A 14,871-nucleotide genomic window follows, 5' to 3' on the forward strand; every position below is an offset into this window, starting at 1 on the left:
GTGGTGAGGGGTGTATTTATAGGCATTTTAAGGTTTGGGAAACTTTGCCCCTCCTGGTAGGAATGTATATCCCATACGTCACTAGCTCATGGACTCTTGTTAATATGAAAGAAATGAATTTATCAGGTAAGTTCTTACATAAATTATGTTTTTTCCATTTCCCTTCGGTCGAATCACTGGGGATTATGGGTAGTGGGTGACACTCAACAGCTTTGCTGTGGTGCTCTTTGCCTCCTCCTGCTGGCCAGGAGTGATATTCCCGTTAGTAATTGAATGACGTCGTGGACTCTCCATATCGGGAAAGAAATTGATCAGGTAAGCATAAATTTTATTTTTTTATTGTCTGCTTCAGAGAGATTTTTGCATAATTTGGAAGTTGTTAGAGCATTGAAATATATTGATGCTACCAAGGATTTCAGACAAACTTCTAGTTTGTCTGTTAATGTTTCTGGTTCTAGGAAAGTCACAGAACGTTTCTGCTGTCTCTTTGGCCTTTTGGTTGAAACTTTTGATTCATAAGGCTTACTTGGAGGCAGTTCATCCTCCACCTAAACGGATTACTGCTCATTCTACAAGATCAGTTTCTACTTCTTGCACTTTCAAGAATGAGGCTTCAGTTGACAAAATGGGCAGGGTTACTTGGTCTTCTTTGCATACTTTTACTCAATTCTAACATTTGTTTTTTTTTTTTCAGGAAAGTCCTTCAGGTAGTTAAATCAGCTTGATTGATTTTTGTGCCTGTTTGATTACATTTTAAGTGCGCTATAAAAAAAAAATTAAAAAAAAATGCTGTTTTTGGGTTCTTGTGGGGTTGTGGATTTACTTTTTCCTTTTATTTATTTTTTGCTCCTTTTATTTTTGCTCATTTCTTTTCCTTCCTCATCTTGCTTGGCTATACATTAGACTGAGGTACCTGTGAGGTGGGGAGGGTTTTTATAGAGATTTTGCCACCTCCTAGTGGTAGGGAAGAGCAATTCCCAGGAGTAATAGATTGTGGACTCTTACCACCATGAGAAAAATTAAGTTATCATGTAAGCATAAATCATTTTTTTGTATTTCTAGTAAGTTATTACTGTTTATCAGCGGCATAGACACATTTCCTGTGAGGACCTGTGCACCAGTAGTCAAGCTCAGAGAGCTGAAGATGGTGTGTATTGCTTCTGTGAAAACAACATTTGTGACATACAAGCCACCACTGTCTCTCTGAGCAGGTATGGTGTTTGAATTAAAAAAAATGTATTAATGCTCAAACAGCACTGTTTCTAGGGGGCGCTAAGGAGCTATACAAAAGAAAAATAAACTAATTGTGCATTCACCATACAAGTGGAAAAAAATAATACACAAAAAAAAAAAACATTAAAGATATATAATTATATCAATAAACCAAAATTCCAGAAAATGCTCTGAGTCTGCCCCTCTTTATATGGTCCAGGAAAACCTCTTCAGATTCTGCAAACAAGAATTTGTTCCAATTGTATAAAAATACAAATTCTTTTACACAATAAATTATTTTGTATTTTTATACAATTGTAACAAATTTCGTTTTGAAGCTCCTTACTGTGTATCTCAAGTTTGATTCTTTTCTAAGTGACTCTTTACACAGCACAGAGAAATTGAAAGAGTAAGGATTCACTCTGTGAAAGATCAGCTATACAGGGGCATAGGTCACATGATCAAACTGGGGATAGCTGAACAAGCTCAAGCTGAACACACAGCCTAGAGGGAATAGCGGTGATCTGTCATTGGTGACACCCAGCTGGAGGCTTTAAAGGGATACTAAATCCAAATGTTTTCTTTCATGATTCAGATAGAACATGCAAATTCTAGTATCAATTTTTCTTCGTTCTCTTGCTACCTATATTTGAAAAAGCAGTTATCTAAGCTATGGCGCCGGCCCATTTTTGGTTCAGTACCCTGGGTAGCGCTTGCTGATTGGTTGCTACATTTAGCCACCAATCAGCAAGCGCAACCCAGGTGCTGAACCATAAACGGGCTGGCTCCTTAGCTTAGATTCCTGCTTTTTCAAATATTGTACTAACTGAATGCATCATGTGAACGATGACGAGCGGCATATATATGTGCAACCACCAATCAGCAGTAGTGTACTGCTGCTCCTGAACTTACCTAGGTATACTTTTTAACAGTGGATACCAAGAGAAAGAAGCAAAATAGATAATAGAAGTAAACTGAATAGTTGTTTAATATTGTATGCTCAGTCACAAAAGAAAAAATTGTGGGCTTTATGTCCCTTTGAGATTGGTAGATTTGCCAGAGATTCACCTTATGACTTCTCCCAGCAACTTTTAAATAGAGCACACCTCAAGCAGTGGAGTAGATGTAATGGTTCAGAAATGTCAATTTAAACTTGGTTATGTTTTCCCACCAATCTCTCTAATTCATTTAGAGGCATGGTTGTTGAATGGACAAAACTTTATAGGATGTTAGAATATATGTCATGTTATGGTTATTTACAAGTACTATCTTTCAGTACTTTAAAAGTTCAAGCAATTGGTCTTCTAATATGTAAGCTCTAACTGGCACAAGATGGGCTCAAACAACGAATGATCCTTTTTTCCAAGCATTGGCTCATGTTCATCCAAAAATCAGATTTGCACTTTCATGGAAATTTCCTTTGGCTTTAATTTTTATTACGAAGCCATTTGTACCATTTAGACGCTTTGCTCTGGAATTTTTCATGTAAAACAGTATTCCTACTTGCAATTAACTCTGGTTAAAGAACCATATTTGATCTTGCATAAAGATAAGGAGGTTTTCAGGCATGTCAGCATTTTTTGAGTTTAGGTTGTTTTGGATCTCTATAATTTCCAAAAATGTTATTTTGTGTGACATAATTTAACATGAAGATGCTTATTTTCTACCTAACCGGAAGAGTATATCTGTACACAGCTGGCTTGTGGATAGTGGCTTACTGACTAATATGAGAGACATTAAAAACTTTAATCTCCTGAGATAAAATGGGTGAGTTGGAATTCTATGAAAGTTGTCTAGAGGTGTAATTATATAAGCCAAGATATTTTATTTTTAATTTTCATTTTGATGGCTTTGCAATTTGTTTTTGGCAATAAGAAGGCCACTAATTGCAGCTGCACACCACACTTCCTAAAATCTCGACAGTGAAGGGGTTAATTAGTTAGCTGGTAAGGGAAATAGTATAGTGGTGCAGGGATTACCCTCCTATCTGACACTTCCCACCACTCTGATCTCTCCCACTTACTCCTCACCACCATCTTAGGTACTGGTAGAGAGTCTGCCAGTATGCAGTTTAGTGCTTTTTATTATAAGGATCTCTCCTTAACCTTCCCAAACAGCTCTCTAACCATCCCACTAGTGGCCGCCATCTTATGTATGGTCAGCTGTATGCTAGTTGCCAGTTGAGTATTTTTTAATTTTTTGCTGTAGTGTATTAGTCCCACCTCCCCCCCCCTCCCCAAGTTCATGTCGTAGCCACCCCCTGCCACCTGATTTGACTTCTTTTCTGTAGTGTAGCCACCCATCCCTCCCTCTCCCTTTCAAAAAATGTTTTCTTTAGCTTAGGTTCCCGCCCCTCTATCCTCCTCCCCTGGGTTGCCCACCCTTACTGTTACTGTTTTGTACAGTACGATGTGATTGCTGTGATTTGCTATTACATCAATCACATGACCGCCTGGGCTCCGAATCACCCCATACACACTACCTCAAGTTCTGGGGCAGCGGGTGGGCGGTTGATGGAAATGCGTGGGATCCCCTGCAAGCAGGCAGAAATGGACAAACGTATCATTATGTCAATAGGGTCCTTAAGACATGTTTTTTTCCGTGATGTAGTGGTATTTACATTTTGCTGAAGTGGTTAAGACATCTTCTGGAAAACAAAACAAGCTAATGTGTTTACATATTATAACATTATAACATAGTTTACCATGGACCAGTACTTTTATGGGTTTTATCCTAAAAATGCTGAAATGTGTAATTTCCATCTTAATGGGAGGAGAGTCCACTGATTCATTCATTACTTGTGGGACTTGAAGGGCATGCAATTTTAAGCAACTTTCTAATTTCCTCCTATTATAAATTTTTCTTCATTCTCTTGCTATCTTTATTTGAAAAAGAAGGCATCTAATCTTGGTTCTTTTGGTTCAGTACTCTGGACAGTACTTTTTTATTGGTGGGTGAATTTATCCACCAATCAGCAGGTTGTTCACCAAAAATGGTCCGGCATCTAAATGTACATTCTTGCATTTCAAATAAAGATACCAAGAGAATGAAGAAAATTTGATAATAGGAGTAAATTAGAAAGTTGCTTAAAAGAAAAAAAATGGGTTCAGTGTCCCTTTAAGAACCTGGCCACCAGGAGGAGGCAAAGACACCCCAGCCAAAGGCTTAAAGTGGTCAATTTTGATGAATTAGTGTCCTATTAAAAACAAGTGCACTTTAATTTAATCAAAATTGACATTTCACTTGTTTTCTTCAAAAACTTACATTTTAATCCTGGCAGCCGCTCCAGCACTTCCTGTCCAGCTCCAGCACAAGCTGTCTTCGCGGGTCCAAAATTATGAATCCGGGCTTCTTCCAATCACGGCGTTGCATCAGGCCAAGATTCCCCCCAGGGGGGAAGCCGTGATTGGAGGAAGCCGGATTCATCATTTCTGACGTCTGCAGAGGCTTCCAACGGCCGGGGGAATTGCTGGAGCAGCTGCCAGGATTAAAAGGTAAGTTTTTGAAGAAAAGAAGTGAATTGTCAATTTTGATGAATTAAAGTGCCTTTGTTTTTAATAGGATTATTAAAAACCAGGCACTAATTCATCAAAATTGACCTTTACTTTAAATACCTCCCCCACTCCCCTCATTCCCCAATCATTCTTTGCGTTTCGTCACAGGAGGTTGGCAGAGAAGTGTCGGAGGATTCGGAGTAGTCTCTTATGGTGGGTAGTACTTAAGTTTTAAGTAGTCCTGTCAGCCTCTCAGTAACAGCATGGGTGAAAGTCACTAGGAGGAGGCAAAGACACCCCAGCCATATGCTTAAATACCTCCCCCACTCCCCTCATCCCCCAGTCATTCTTTGCCTTTCGTCACAGGAGGATTGCAGAGAAGTGCCGAAGATTCGGAGTAGTCTCTTATGGAGGGCAGTACTCTTCGGAATTGGACTGCAGTTTTAAGTAGTCCTGTTAGCTTCTCAGTGAGCCTCTCAGTGAGAGCCTGGATGAAAGTTAGAGTCCGATGATGCAGGGGGAGTCTTTCTGCTAAACCATCCCGACTCAGATTAACAGCTCCATAAGCAATCAGCGTTGACGAGTTTCGCTGCCTGCTTTCTGCTCTCAAGTCCATGTCAAGAGTGACCCTACTAACCTGTCACACTTGAAAAGCTGTGTTCCTGTTCCACGGCGTAGATTCTGGTAAGATCGCTTCATTATGTACATATGATAATGTAAGAAGACAGGGTCACAGTGTGTCTCCTTTTATCTGTATAGAATCAAGGGTTAATACCCCAGGAATGGAGGTTATTGAACAGGGAGGTACTTGTACACAATGTTGTCTACTGTTAATTGTGTTTATGCTGCAATATGTGGAGATGAGGCTCTATCAAGTGGAACAGTTAGGTTTTTGAGAGATCAGAGCAGCATTTTTTGGCTCGCTTTCTCTTTAGTGCAGGGGCGGTTCCTGCATGGCACTCCATGTGACCGGGTGTGGCCTCTTCAATTTCCTCATTCTTGTCCGGTGGTTGCAGGAGACAAAGCCTTTTCTCTGTTGTCCGGGTCATAGGAGGTGGTGAGTGCCCAGGTCATTTGGATATAAAGGTGCCATTTAGTTTATATCTAGTCCGTAATAAAGGCACAAGCTATGGAGGACTCGGATATGTTAGAGGGTACTCCCTCTTTAATTAAACCTAACATCTGTGTCTATTGTAAGAAGGTTGATCCGCCTGCTCAACTCTGTTCCACATGCTTAGCTAAAAAGAATAAGGTGTTTAGTACAACTGAGCCGTCCACCTCTGAGGGTTCTACGTCCCGCGAGGTGCGCTCCCTACACCCTACATTCATCTCCGATTGCACATGCAGCTTGCCAGGCCGATCCTAATCCTCCCGCGGGAGGGGCCTTTTGGCCGCCAGATTTTGCTGAGCAGTTAGACGGCGGTGTCTGCGGCCTTCAATGCCTTACCACGCCCTGCTAAGCACAAGCAATAGGTGAATCATAGCTATACGTCCCAAGGTTCATCGACTCCACTGGATGTCTGACAGATTATCCTCTGGTGAAGGCAACGCCGACTCTTTGGAGGACGTTCCATCGGGGTCGGAATCGGCGACATCTAGGCCTCCGTTTTTGGAGTACCCAGATTTTACGTTTAAGGTGGAGTATTTGCGCTTCCTGCTAAAAGAGATGCTGGCTACATTTAGAGGTTCTGGAGCCAAAATTGCCGGAGGAACCTTCGATCCCTAAACTAGATAGGGCTTTAGAGGACAGGGTGGTACCACAGACCTTCCCAGTTCCCATTAAAATGGTTAATATTAAGAATTAATGGGAGAAACTTGGATCTTCATTTCCCCCCACTTCTTCTTTTAAAAAGCTGTTCCCCATTCCAGATTCGCAGTTTGAGCTGTTGGGGGCCATTCCTAAGGTGGATGGTGCTATTTCCACTCTTGCTAAGCGAACAACTATCCCGCTCGAAGATAGCTCTTCGTTCGAGGATCCCATGGACAAAAAAATTGGAGTCCATGTTACGGAAGATATTCTAACTCACGGGGTTCGTTTTTCATCCAGCAACGGCAGTCACTGCGGTGGCTGGAGCTCCTACCTATTAGTGTGACGCTCTGTCAGCTATGGTCGAGGTGGAGACTCCCCTCGAGGAGATACAGGAACTAATTAAGGCCTTAAAAGTAGCTCATTCGTTCATCTGTGATGCAAATATGCAGATTATTCGCCTGCCAAGACTTCATTTTTTTTTTGTTCTGACCCGTAGGGCTCTGTGGTTACAGTCGTGGTCGGCGTACATAATTTCCGTCTAGATTACTTTCCCTCCCGTTCCAGGGAAATGTTATCTTTCATCCAGGTTTGGACTCTATTATATCCACGGTCACGGGGCAAGGGTGCTTTCCTACTGCAGGATAAGAACAACAAGCCTAAGGGCTCTACTTTATGTCCCTTTCGTTCAGACAAGTCTCAACGCCAGCAGCCTGCCTCGACAACTGAGCAGTACAAGGGATCTTGGAAGCCAGCTCACTCTTGGAACAAGACCAAGCAGAGTAAGAAGCCCGCTGAGACAAAATTGGCATGAAGGGACGGCCCCCAATCCATCTCTGTATCGCGTAGTGGGCAGACTATCTTTTTGCAGAGGCCTGGTTAAGAGACAATCAGGATCCTTGGGTTCTGGAGGTCATAGCCCAGTAATACAGGATAGGATTCAAGACTCATCCACCCAGAGGCAGATTCTCATGTCAAATCTTCAAGACCAGAGAACAGAGATGCCTTCCTAAGTTGTGTGAGGGATCTCTCCTCTCTCTGTGTTATCGCCCCAGTCCCTCTAGTAGAAAGAGGTCTGGGGTATTATTCAAACCTTTTTTGTGGTCCCAAAGAATGAGGGCACATTTCGCCCTATTCTGGACTTAAAGTGCCTAAACAAGTTTCTGTCAGTCTCATTGTTCAAAATGGAGACTATCAGATCAATTCTGCCCCTAGTTCAGGGGTCACAGTTTGACGACAATAGATTTGAAGGATGCTTACCTTCATGTGCCAATCCACAAGGACTACTTCAAGTTCCTAAGATTCGCATTTCTGGACCAACACTGCCAGTTTGTGACCCTACCGTTCGGTCTGGCGACTGCCCCAAGAGTCTTTACGAAGGTTCTGGGAGCGCTGCTCGCGGTTGCGAGAGCCAGAGGTATTGCAGTGGCCCTTTATTTGTTCAATATCCTGTTCCAGGTTCCGTCCTGCAGTCTTGTGGAGGATCACGCAAGGGCTCTTCTTCTTCTTCTCCTCCTTCGATCCCATGGATGGAAGATAAACAAAGGAAAGAGTTCTCTAGTCCCCAGCAACAGGGTGGAATTTATGGGTACGATAATAGATTCTATTTCCATGAAGATATTCTTGACAGATCAGAGACTTTCCAAGATTGCGTCCAACTGTCTTGCCCTTCAGACCTCCTCAAGGACATCTCTGGCCAGGTGTATGGAGGTGATTGAGCTCATTGTATCCAGCATAGATGTCATTCCATTTGCCAGGTTCCATCTCAGATCTCTTCAGTTATGCATGTTGAGACAGTGGAACGGCGATCACTCAGATCTATCTCAACAGATATCTCTGGACATCCAAACGAGGGAATCCCTCTCTTGGTGGATCCATCCGGGACAACCGTCCCAGGGGACGTCCTTCCTGAGACCATCATGGGAGATTGTGACCACGGACGCAAGTCTATCAGGATGGGGAGCTATTTGGGGTGCCAGAAGCGCACAGGGCTGGTGGACTCGAGAGGCGTCGAGTCTACCGATAAATGTTCTGGAACTTGGGGCGATATTAAATGCTCTGAGGGCTTGGCCCCCCTGGGGTCGTCCCGATTCATCAGGTTCCAGTCAGACAACATTTCCTTGGTGGCTTACATAATGGGGGGACGAGAAGCTCCCTAGCCATGAGGGAAGTATCTCAGATTCTGGAATTGGCAGAGAGCCACAATTGTTCGTTTTCAGCGATCCCCTTTCCGGGTGTGGATAACTGGGAAGCGGATTTTCTTCATCAGATGGGGGATGCCAGAGATAGACCTTAGCGATGCCCTGGGAGTTCAACCTACTTTACATTTTTTCCACCGTTACCACTTCTACCTCGTGTAGTGGCTCGCATCAAGCAGGAGCAAGCTTTGGCTATTCTGATCTCTCCGTCGTGGTTTGCGGATCTGGTTGGGATGTCATCTTCGCCATGGAGGTTACCCTGTCGCAGAGACCTGCTGGTTCAGGGCTTATTTCTACAACATAATCGATTCTCTGAGGCTGACTGCGTGGAGATGGAACATCTAGTCTTAGCCAAGATAGGATTTTCAGAGAGAGTGATTGATACTCTAGTTCAGGCCAGGTAGCCGGTCACTAGGCGCAACTATCATAAGGTGTGGAGGACCTACTTGTCCTGGTGTGAGGAACGTGGATATCCCTGGCACAAGTTTAGGGTATCCAGGATTTTGGCCTTTCTCCAGGATGGACTGGATAAGGGTCTTGCTGCCAGTTCCATAAAGGCTCAGATTTCTGCCTTCTCTGTAGTTTTGCACAAGAATCTAGCAGAGCTTCCTTATAGTCAGTCCTTTGTTCAGGCTCTGTCTAGGATCAGACCTGTATTTTGAAATTCTGCTCCTCCTTAGAGTTTAAATTTGGTTCTTCAGATTTTGCAGAGGGCATCGTTTGAGCCTATGTATGCACTTGACTTGGCTATTGCATCGGCTCGCAGAATCTCTGAGTTAGCGACCTTGCAATGTGAGCCTCCTTACCTGTTTTTTTTTATGCTGATGAGGCTGTTCACACTGGTTATGTTTTCTCTTCCCAAGGTAGTGTCGAATCGTAACATTAATCAGGAAATAAGAGTTCCTTTCTTGTGTCCTAACCCTTCTTCATCAAAGGAAAGGTTGCTTCGTAATAATGACGTGGTTCGGGCCTTGAAGTTTTATCTTCAGGCCACAAGGGATTTAGACAGACTTCGTCTCTATTTGTTGTGTATTCAGGGAAGCGCAGGGGGCCTCTTCCACTTCATTGTCTTTTTGGTTGAGAAGCATTATCTGTCTGGCCTATGAGACAGCGGGACACAAGCCTCCTCAGAGGATTATGGCTCACTCAACTAGGGCTGTGGCCTCTTCTTGGGTCTTTAAGAATGAGGCTTCTATGGAGCAGATTTGTAAGGTGACGACTTGGTCTTCCTTACATACTTTTGCAAAATTTTACAAATTTGATGTTTTTGCTAGGGCGGAAACAGCTTTTGGGAGAAAGGTTCTGCAGGCTGTGGTGCCCTCAGTATAGGGTCCGCCTCCTTTTACCCTCCCGTTTTATCATTCAGTGTCCTCTTGAGCTTGGATATTTGTTCCCACAAGTAATGAATGAAGCAGCGGACTCTCCTCCCATTAAGATGGAAAACATAAATTATGCTTACCTGATAATTTCATTTCCATCTGTGGGAAGAGAGTCCACTGCTCCAGCACGTTTCTCTGGTGGGCGGACCTAAATTTAATATTATTCTTCTGGCACCTTTTATACCCTGATATTTCTCCTACTGTTACTTGTTCCCTTTGCAGATTGACTGGGGGATGAGGGGAGTGGGGGAGGTATTTAAGCCTTTGGCTGGGGTGTCTTTCCCTCCTCCTGGTGGACAGGTTCTTAATTCCCACAAGTAATGAATGAAGCAGTGGACTCTCCTCCCACAGATGGAAATTAAATTATCAGGTAAGCATAATTTGTTTTGTATATTAGTTGGAATTCTTTACTACAAATTATAGTCTGTAGAAATAAGTAATTTAATTCATTTATTTTATTCCTTTTTAGATGTATCTTGTTATTTTCCCCGAAGGAACTAGATACAATCCTGAGTTGCCCAAGGTTATCGCTGATAGTCAGACTTTTGCAGCAAAAGAAGGTAAGGATGCACATTTCAAATAATTTAAATATAAACTACAGAAAGGAGGATATATTTTAAAATCTATTGTATTGGTACAGAAAAATAAGTCATGTTCAGTTTGTATGAAAATGCTATAGCTGTAAGTGTTTTTCTCATCTTTAGTTATTTTTACATAACTTCCATTGATGAGGAGCTTTGATGAAATAAGGTGGGCACTTATTTTAATAACTTGGGGTTGATCACAATCTGTTTGATAATTATCAGCATGTTAACCCCTTCACACCGTTAGATCGTTCCTTGCTATCTTAACAGCTCTGGGCTTTAACACCATTAGGACGGCCTGGAACGTCCTACCATATATGGCATTATGCAGCTTCCCCCTTCGACAATGGCAAGGATTGGCCTGGGGGCATGCCTAGCAGTGTAGGCAGTCCACCATGATCTGAAATCACGTAATTGAATAGATGATTGCTTGATTTCATGTTTACTAATAGTATTTATATTTTTGTTCCAATGTGAACACTATTGTACCGTCACAAAGGGGTTAACGGCTGATAAACGGTTTTCAATATTGACGCGAACGCAGTCAGTCATTTTCATTATTCAAACTGTGATGTTATCTCTGAACTCTGATATTGCCATTTTGTTTGCCATCTATTGTGTGGATTTAGTTTTCCAATTCCAAAATAACGGGATTAACAATGTAGATAACTATTTTGTGTTGTTTTCGAGAGGTAATGGTTTAGAGCTTCGGGTGTATTAAAGGCAGAAGCATTTGCAAAATACTATCTCTGGAAAAATACACAAAGATTTCTATTTTTAAATTACCAAAAAACAATAATTTTTTAAAAACATTTAGGCAAAACACATCTGATTTTTATGACTTTTTTGCTTTCTCCATGCAGTGAATTTTGGATAAAGAACACACATTCTTATAGCCGTTGTTGCTGCCGGCTAGTATACTGCTCTCACATTATATAGTACAAACATGTCTACAGTGTATACAAACAAGATATAATAGAGTCAAAGCAGATCTCTCTGCTACCAGCAAAGGAAGGATTGAAATCTGTCATTGCACTCTATATTTGATGCGCTGAAGTCTAATTAAGAAATTAAGGATTAACATTTAGGGCCTATGTTTTTAATATGCAATGGCTTAATATACACTATCTAGCATGTAAACTTATCCTCAGGCAACCTTCAGATGACAGTAATAAATTAGTAGTTCAGTCATCGTTTAGAACAAAACATGTCTGCATCTGTTTAATATTACTGATTTCATATCTAGGTGAAATAAGCTTTTGAGGTTTTGAACACCATTCCCACGACTGTTACTGGCAACTCTGTGTCTTGTACTTTGGACATGTCATAATTTTTTTGGCTTTAAAACCTTTGCCACTCATTGACCTTCTGTGTTGTTGTTTTTTTATATATACATTCAAAGCAATTCAAATGTTTCAGATATGTTCATATGAAAACATAGGGACATTTCAAAGATAGTGGAACCTTTGTCACATTAGTGGTAATGACATGAGGCTATAGTCATAACCTAAATATTTGTAGATGGTTTTTATGCTGTTAGTGAATTATTTCTCTCTAATGACACTGTGAGTCCACGGGATCATCAATTACTGTTGGGAATTTCACTCCTGGCCAGCAGGAGGAGGCAAAGAGCACCACAGCAAAGCTGTTAAATATCACCCCCTTACCCACAAACCCCAGTCATTCTCTTTGCCTGTGCAAGGAGGTGGTAAAGTTTTAATTTGACTGAAGATTCTTCAATTAAGAGTTTATTTTTAAAAGCAGAGTTGTTCTGTTTTTTCTGGGGTCTAGCTGTGTTCCACATCAGTCTCGTCAGTAGAGCTGTGGTGGCTTTTGAGCATTTGGAAACTGGTGTGGTTTTTCATTCTCACTGTGGCTTCCATGTCTGGTGCTGCCCTATCCTGAATGCCTGATTAGGATTAGTCGTTTTCCGCAGGTCTATGGGGAAGGAAGCCTTCCCATATCTGTGTACTGCCCTGCTGCCAGGCAGATTGGTCTCAGGTAAGTGCCTGTTTATTATTTTTTTTTGCTGACAGAAGAAAAGGTTATGGCACTTTACTTCTTAAATGGAAAGAGTCCACAGCTGCATTCATTACTTTTGGGAATTAAGAACCTGGCCACCAGGAGGAGGCAAAGATACCACAGCCAAAGTCTTAAATACTCCTCCCACTCCCCTCATCCCCCAGTCATTCTTTGCCTTTCGTCCCAGGAGGTTGGCAGAGATGTGTCAGAATTTTTTAATTTAGTTTTTTTTGTCTCTTATGGAGGGTAGTACTCTTCGGCATGGGACAGGAGTTTTAAGTAGTCCTGTCAGTCTCTCAGTGAGGGCTTGGATGAAAGTTAGAGTCCGGAGATGCAGGGAGAGTCTTTCTGCAAAACCATCCCGACTCATATTAACAGCTCCTCAAGCAATCGGCGTTGTCTAACTTCGCTCCGCTGCCTGCTTTCTTTTCTCAAGTCCATGGCGGAGGCAATGCCACTATTCGTCACACTTGAAAGGCCGTGTTCCTGTTCCACGGTGTAGATTCCGGTAAGATAGTTTCATTTTACTTTATCGTCACTGTACTGTAATGTGAGTGTTTTCCCGACAGGTTACACACCTTGCGGGTCTAACTATATGACATAAGGGTCTCAGTGAGTCTCTGTTAGTATCTTGGAATCGAGGGTTAATATCTCCTGAGGGGGGTTATTGAACAGGAGGGTTTATAATCATGTTTGTTATGTGATTCAACCTGCTTATGTGTGATGTTTATGGGCTCATGGTTGGAACTTTGAGGCCTTTGGAAGTGACGCGGCCTTTTGGTTGGGTGCGCTTCTTTGTACTATTCGGTTCACCTTGTGTTCGGGTGTGGTTCCGTTCCGTTCCCCATTTCCGCATTCCTGACCGTGTGGCGAAGGAGATATTCTAGTCCACAGGGTCTGGTCATAGGAGGTGGTGAGTGCCCCTGCCATTGTTGGTGTTAGGTGACGTTTTTGTTTTCACACTTTATTCTATCCAGTTATGGAGGATTCTGATGCTCAGACTGTGCTCGTTTCAGATTCAGTTATGGAGGATTTTGATACCGAGACTATTTTGATTTCAGATTCGGATTGGCCTCGTTGACACATGTCAACCATTTTTGTTCCGTATGCCATTTCAGAGTGCCTGGTTCCTCGGGCTTGGGGAATCAAGAACCTGCTGAGCCATCTACCTATGGGGGGTCCTGTCCTCCGAGAGGCGAGTCCCCTACCAATTCATACTTCTACACATGCGGCTAACCCAGTTTCTGATTCCTCCATGCAGGGTGGCGTGTTCCCCCAGAGGTTGCAGCACATTTTCACTTCCACATAATGTTGGCGATTGTTCGTCTGCAGAGTCCTGACTTTTCTTTGAGAATATGCTTGTGCCCTATTGTCCCGGGCCTTCTACCTTGTGGAGGGCCTCTACAGTTCCCCACGGGTGTAACTGTCCCTGAGTGTTGTGCCTTTCCTTACAGGAATGCGCGCCTTCACGTATTGCTCAGACATGTTTTTCAGTTATTGAATGATCGTTATCAGATACGGGAATTTTCAGTCTGCTAATTCGAATGATGCACCTCATTAGACACGTGGGGATGAAGTAATCTCCTGATTGTTATTTTTTTTTATTTTTACCAATTTTTGAAAGATAGGGGTCCGTTTGGCTGGTCCTGCGGGTAGGCCTGTGTCTTTTTGTGCGTTAACCTCCGGGTTGCCTTATATTTTATTTATATCCGATGGGATGTCTTTTATTTGTTTTTGTTTCCTTCGGGAACCTTCTGGGATATACTCTTTATTACTTCTTCGGAAGTTTTTTTGGAAATGTTAGTCCTATGTCAAAAATGTCTGTTTACCGTTTTTTCCCCTGTGAGGGAGAATTTATGCAGCTTGCCGTTTAGGACCCTGGGTGCAGGCTGGTCCTGTCGGGTTTGTTCGGTCTTGCGGCTGTTCAGACTTGTGGCGCTGTTCTGCTCTGCTGGGATTGGTTCCCCCTGGGGTCTTGCTGGCTCCAAGTCAGACTTGTTGGGCCTTTATTTTGATAGATCCTTGGGTCCATGCCATGGCCTTGTTGTCTGTTTTCAGAGTCGCACTGTACTTGTACACTGTAAGGATGGCTGTGCTATCCTTACGCTCGTTCCTGTACCTGTTTCAGGATTCTTTTGTTCCCCGGTCTTGGATCCCTGAGGCTGGGTGTGGGTCTGCAGGTCAGGATGGCCGAACAGTCTGCGTTCAGGTCGCAGTCTCCTCTGGATGTGTGAG

The 14,871-nt window shown here is 42.7% G+C and overlaps 1 protein-coding gene across 2 annotated transcripts in view; it reads left to right on the forward strand.

Annotated features, from left to right (window-relative positions):
• The window catches only part of AGPAT5 (1-acylglycerol-3-phosphate O-acyltransferase 5), a 268,817-nt gene that overhangs the window by 161,837 nt on the left and 92,109 nt on the right, over nt 1-14,871 (forward strand). For both annotated transcript variants that reach the window (XM_053710373.1, XM_053710374.1), the window contains exon 5: nt 10,500-10,590. In XM_053710373.1, the coding sequence (XP_053566348.1) occupies nt 10,500-10,590 (91 nt within the window). The remainder of the gene's footprint in view (nt 1-10,499; nt 10,591-14,871) is intronic.

This window comes from Bombina bombina, chromosome 4, assembly GCF_027579735.1.
Source record: "Bombina bombina isolate aBomBom1 chromosome 4, aBomBom1.pri, whole genome shotgun sequence".
Lineage (NCBI taxonomy): Eukaryota > Metazoa > Chordata > Amphibia > Anura > Bombinatoridae > Bombina > Bombina bombina.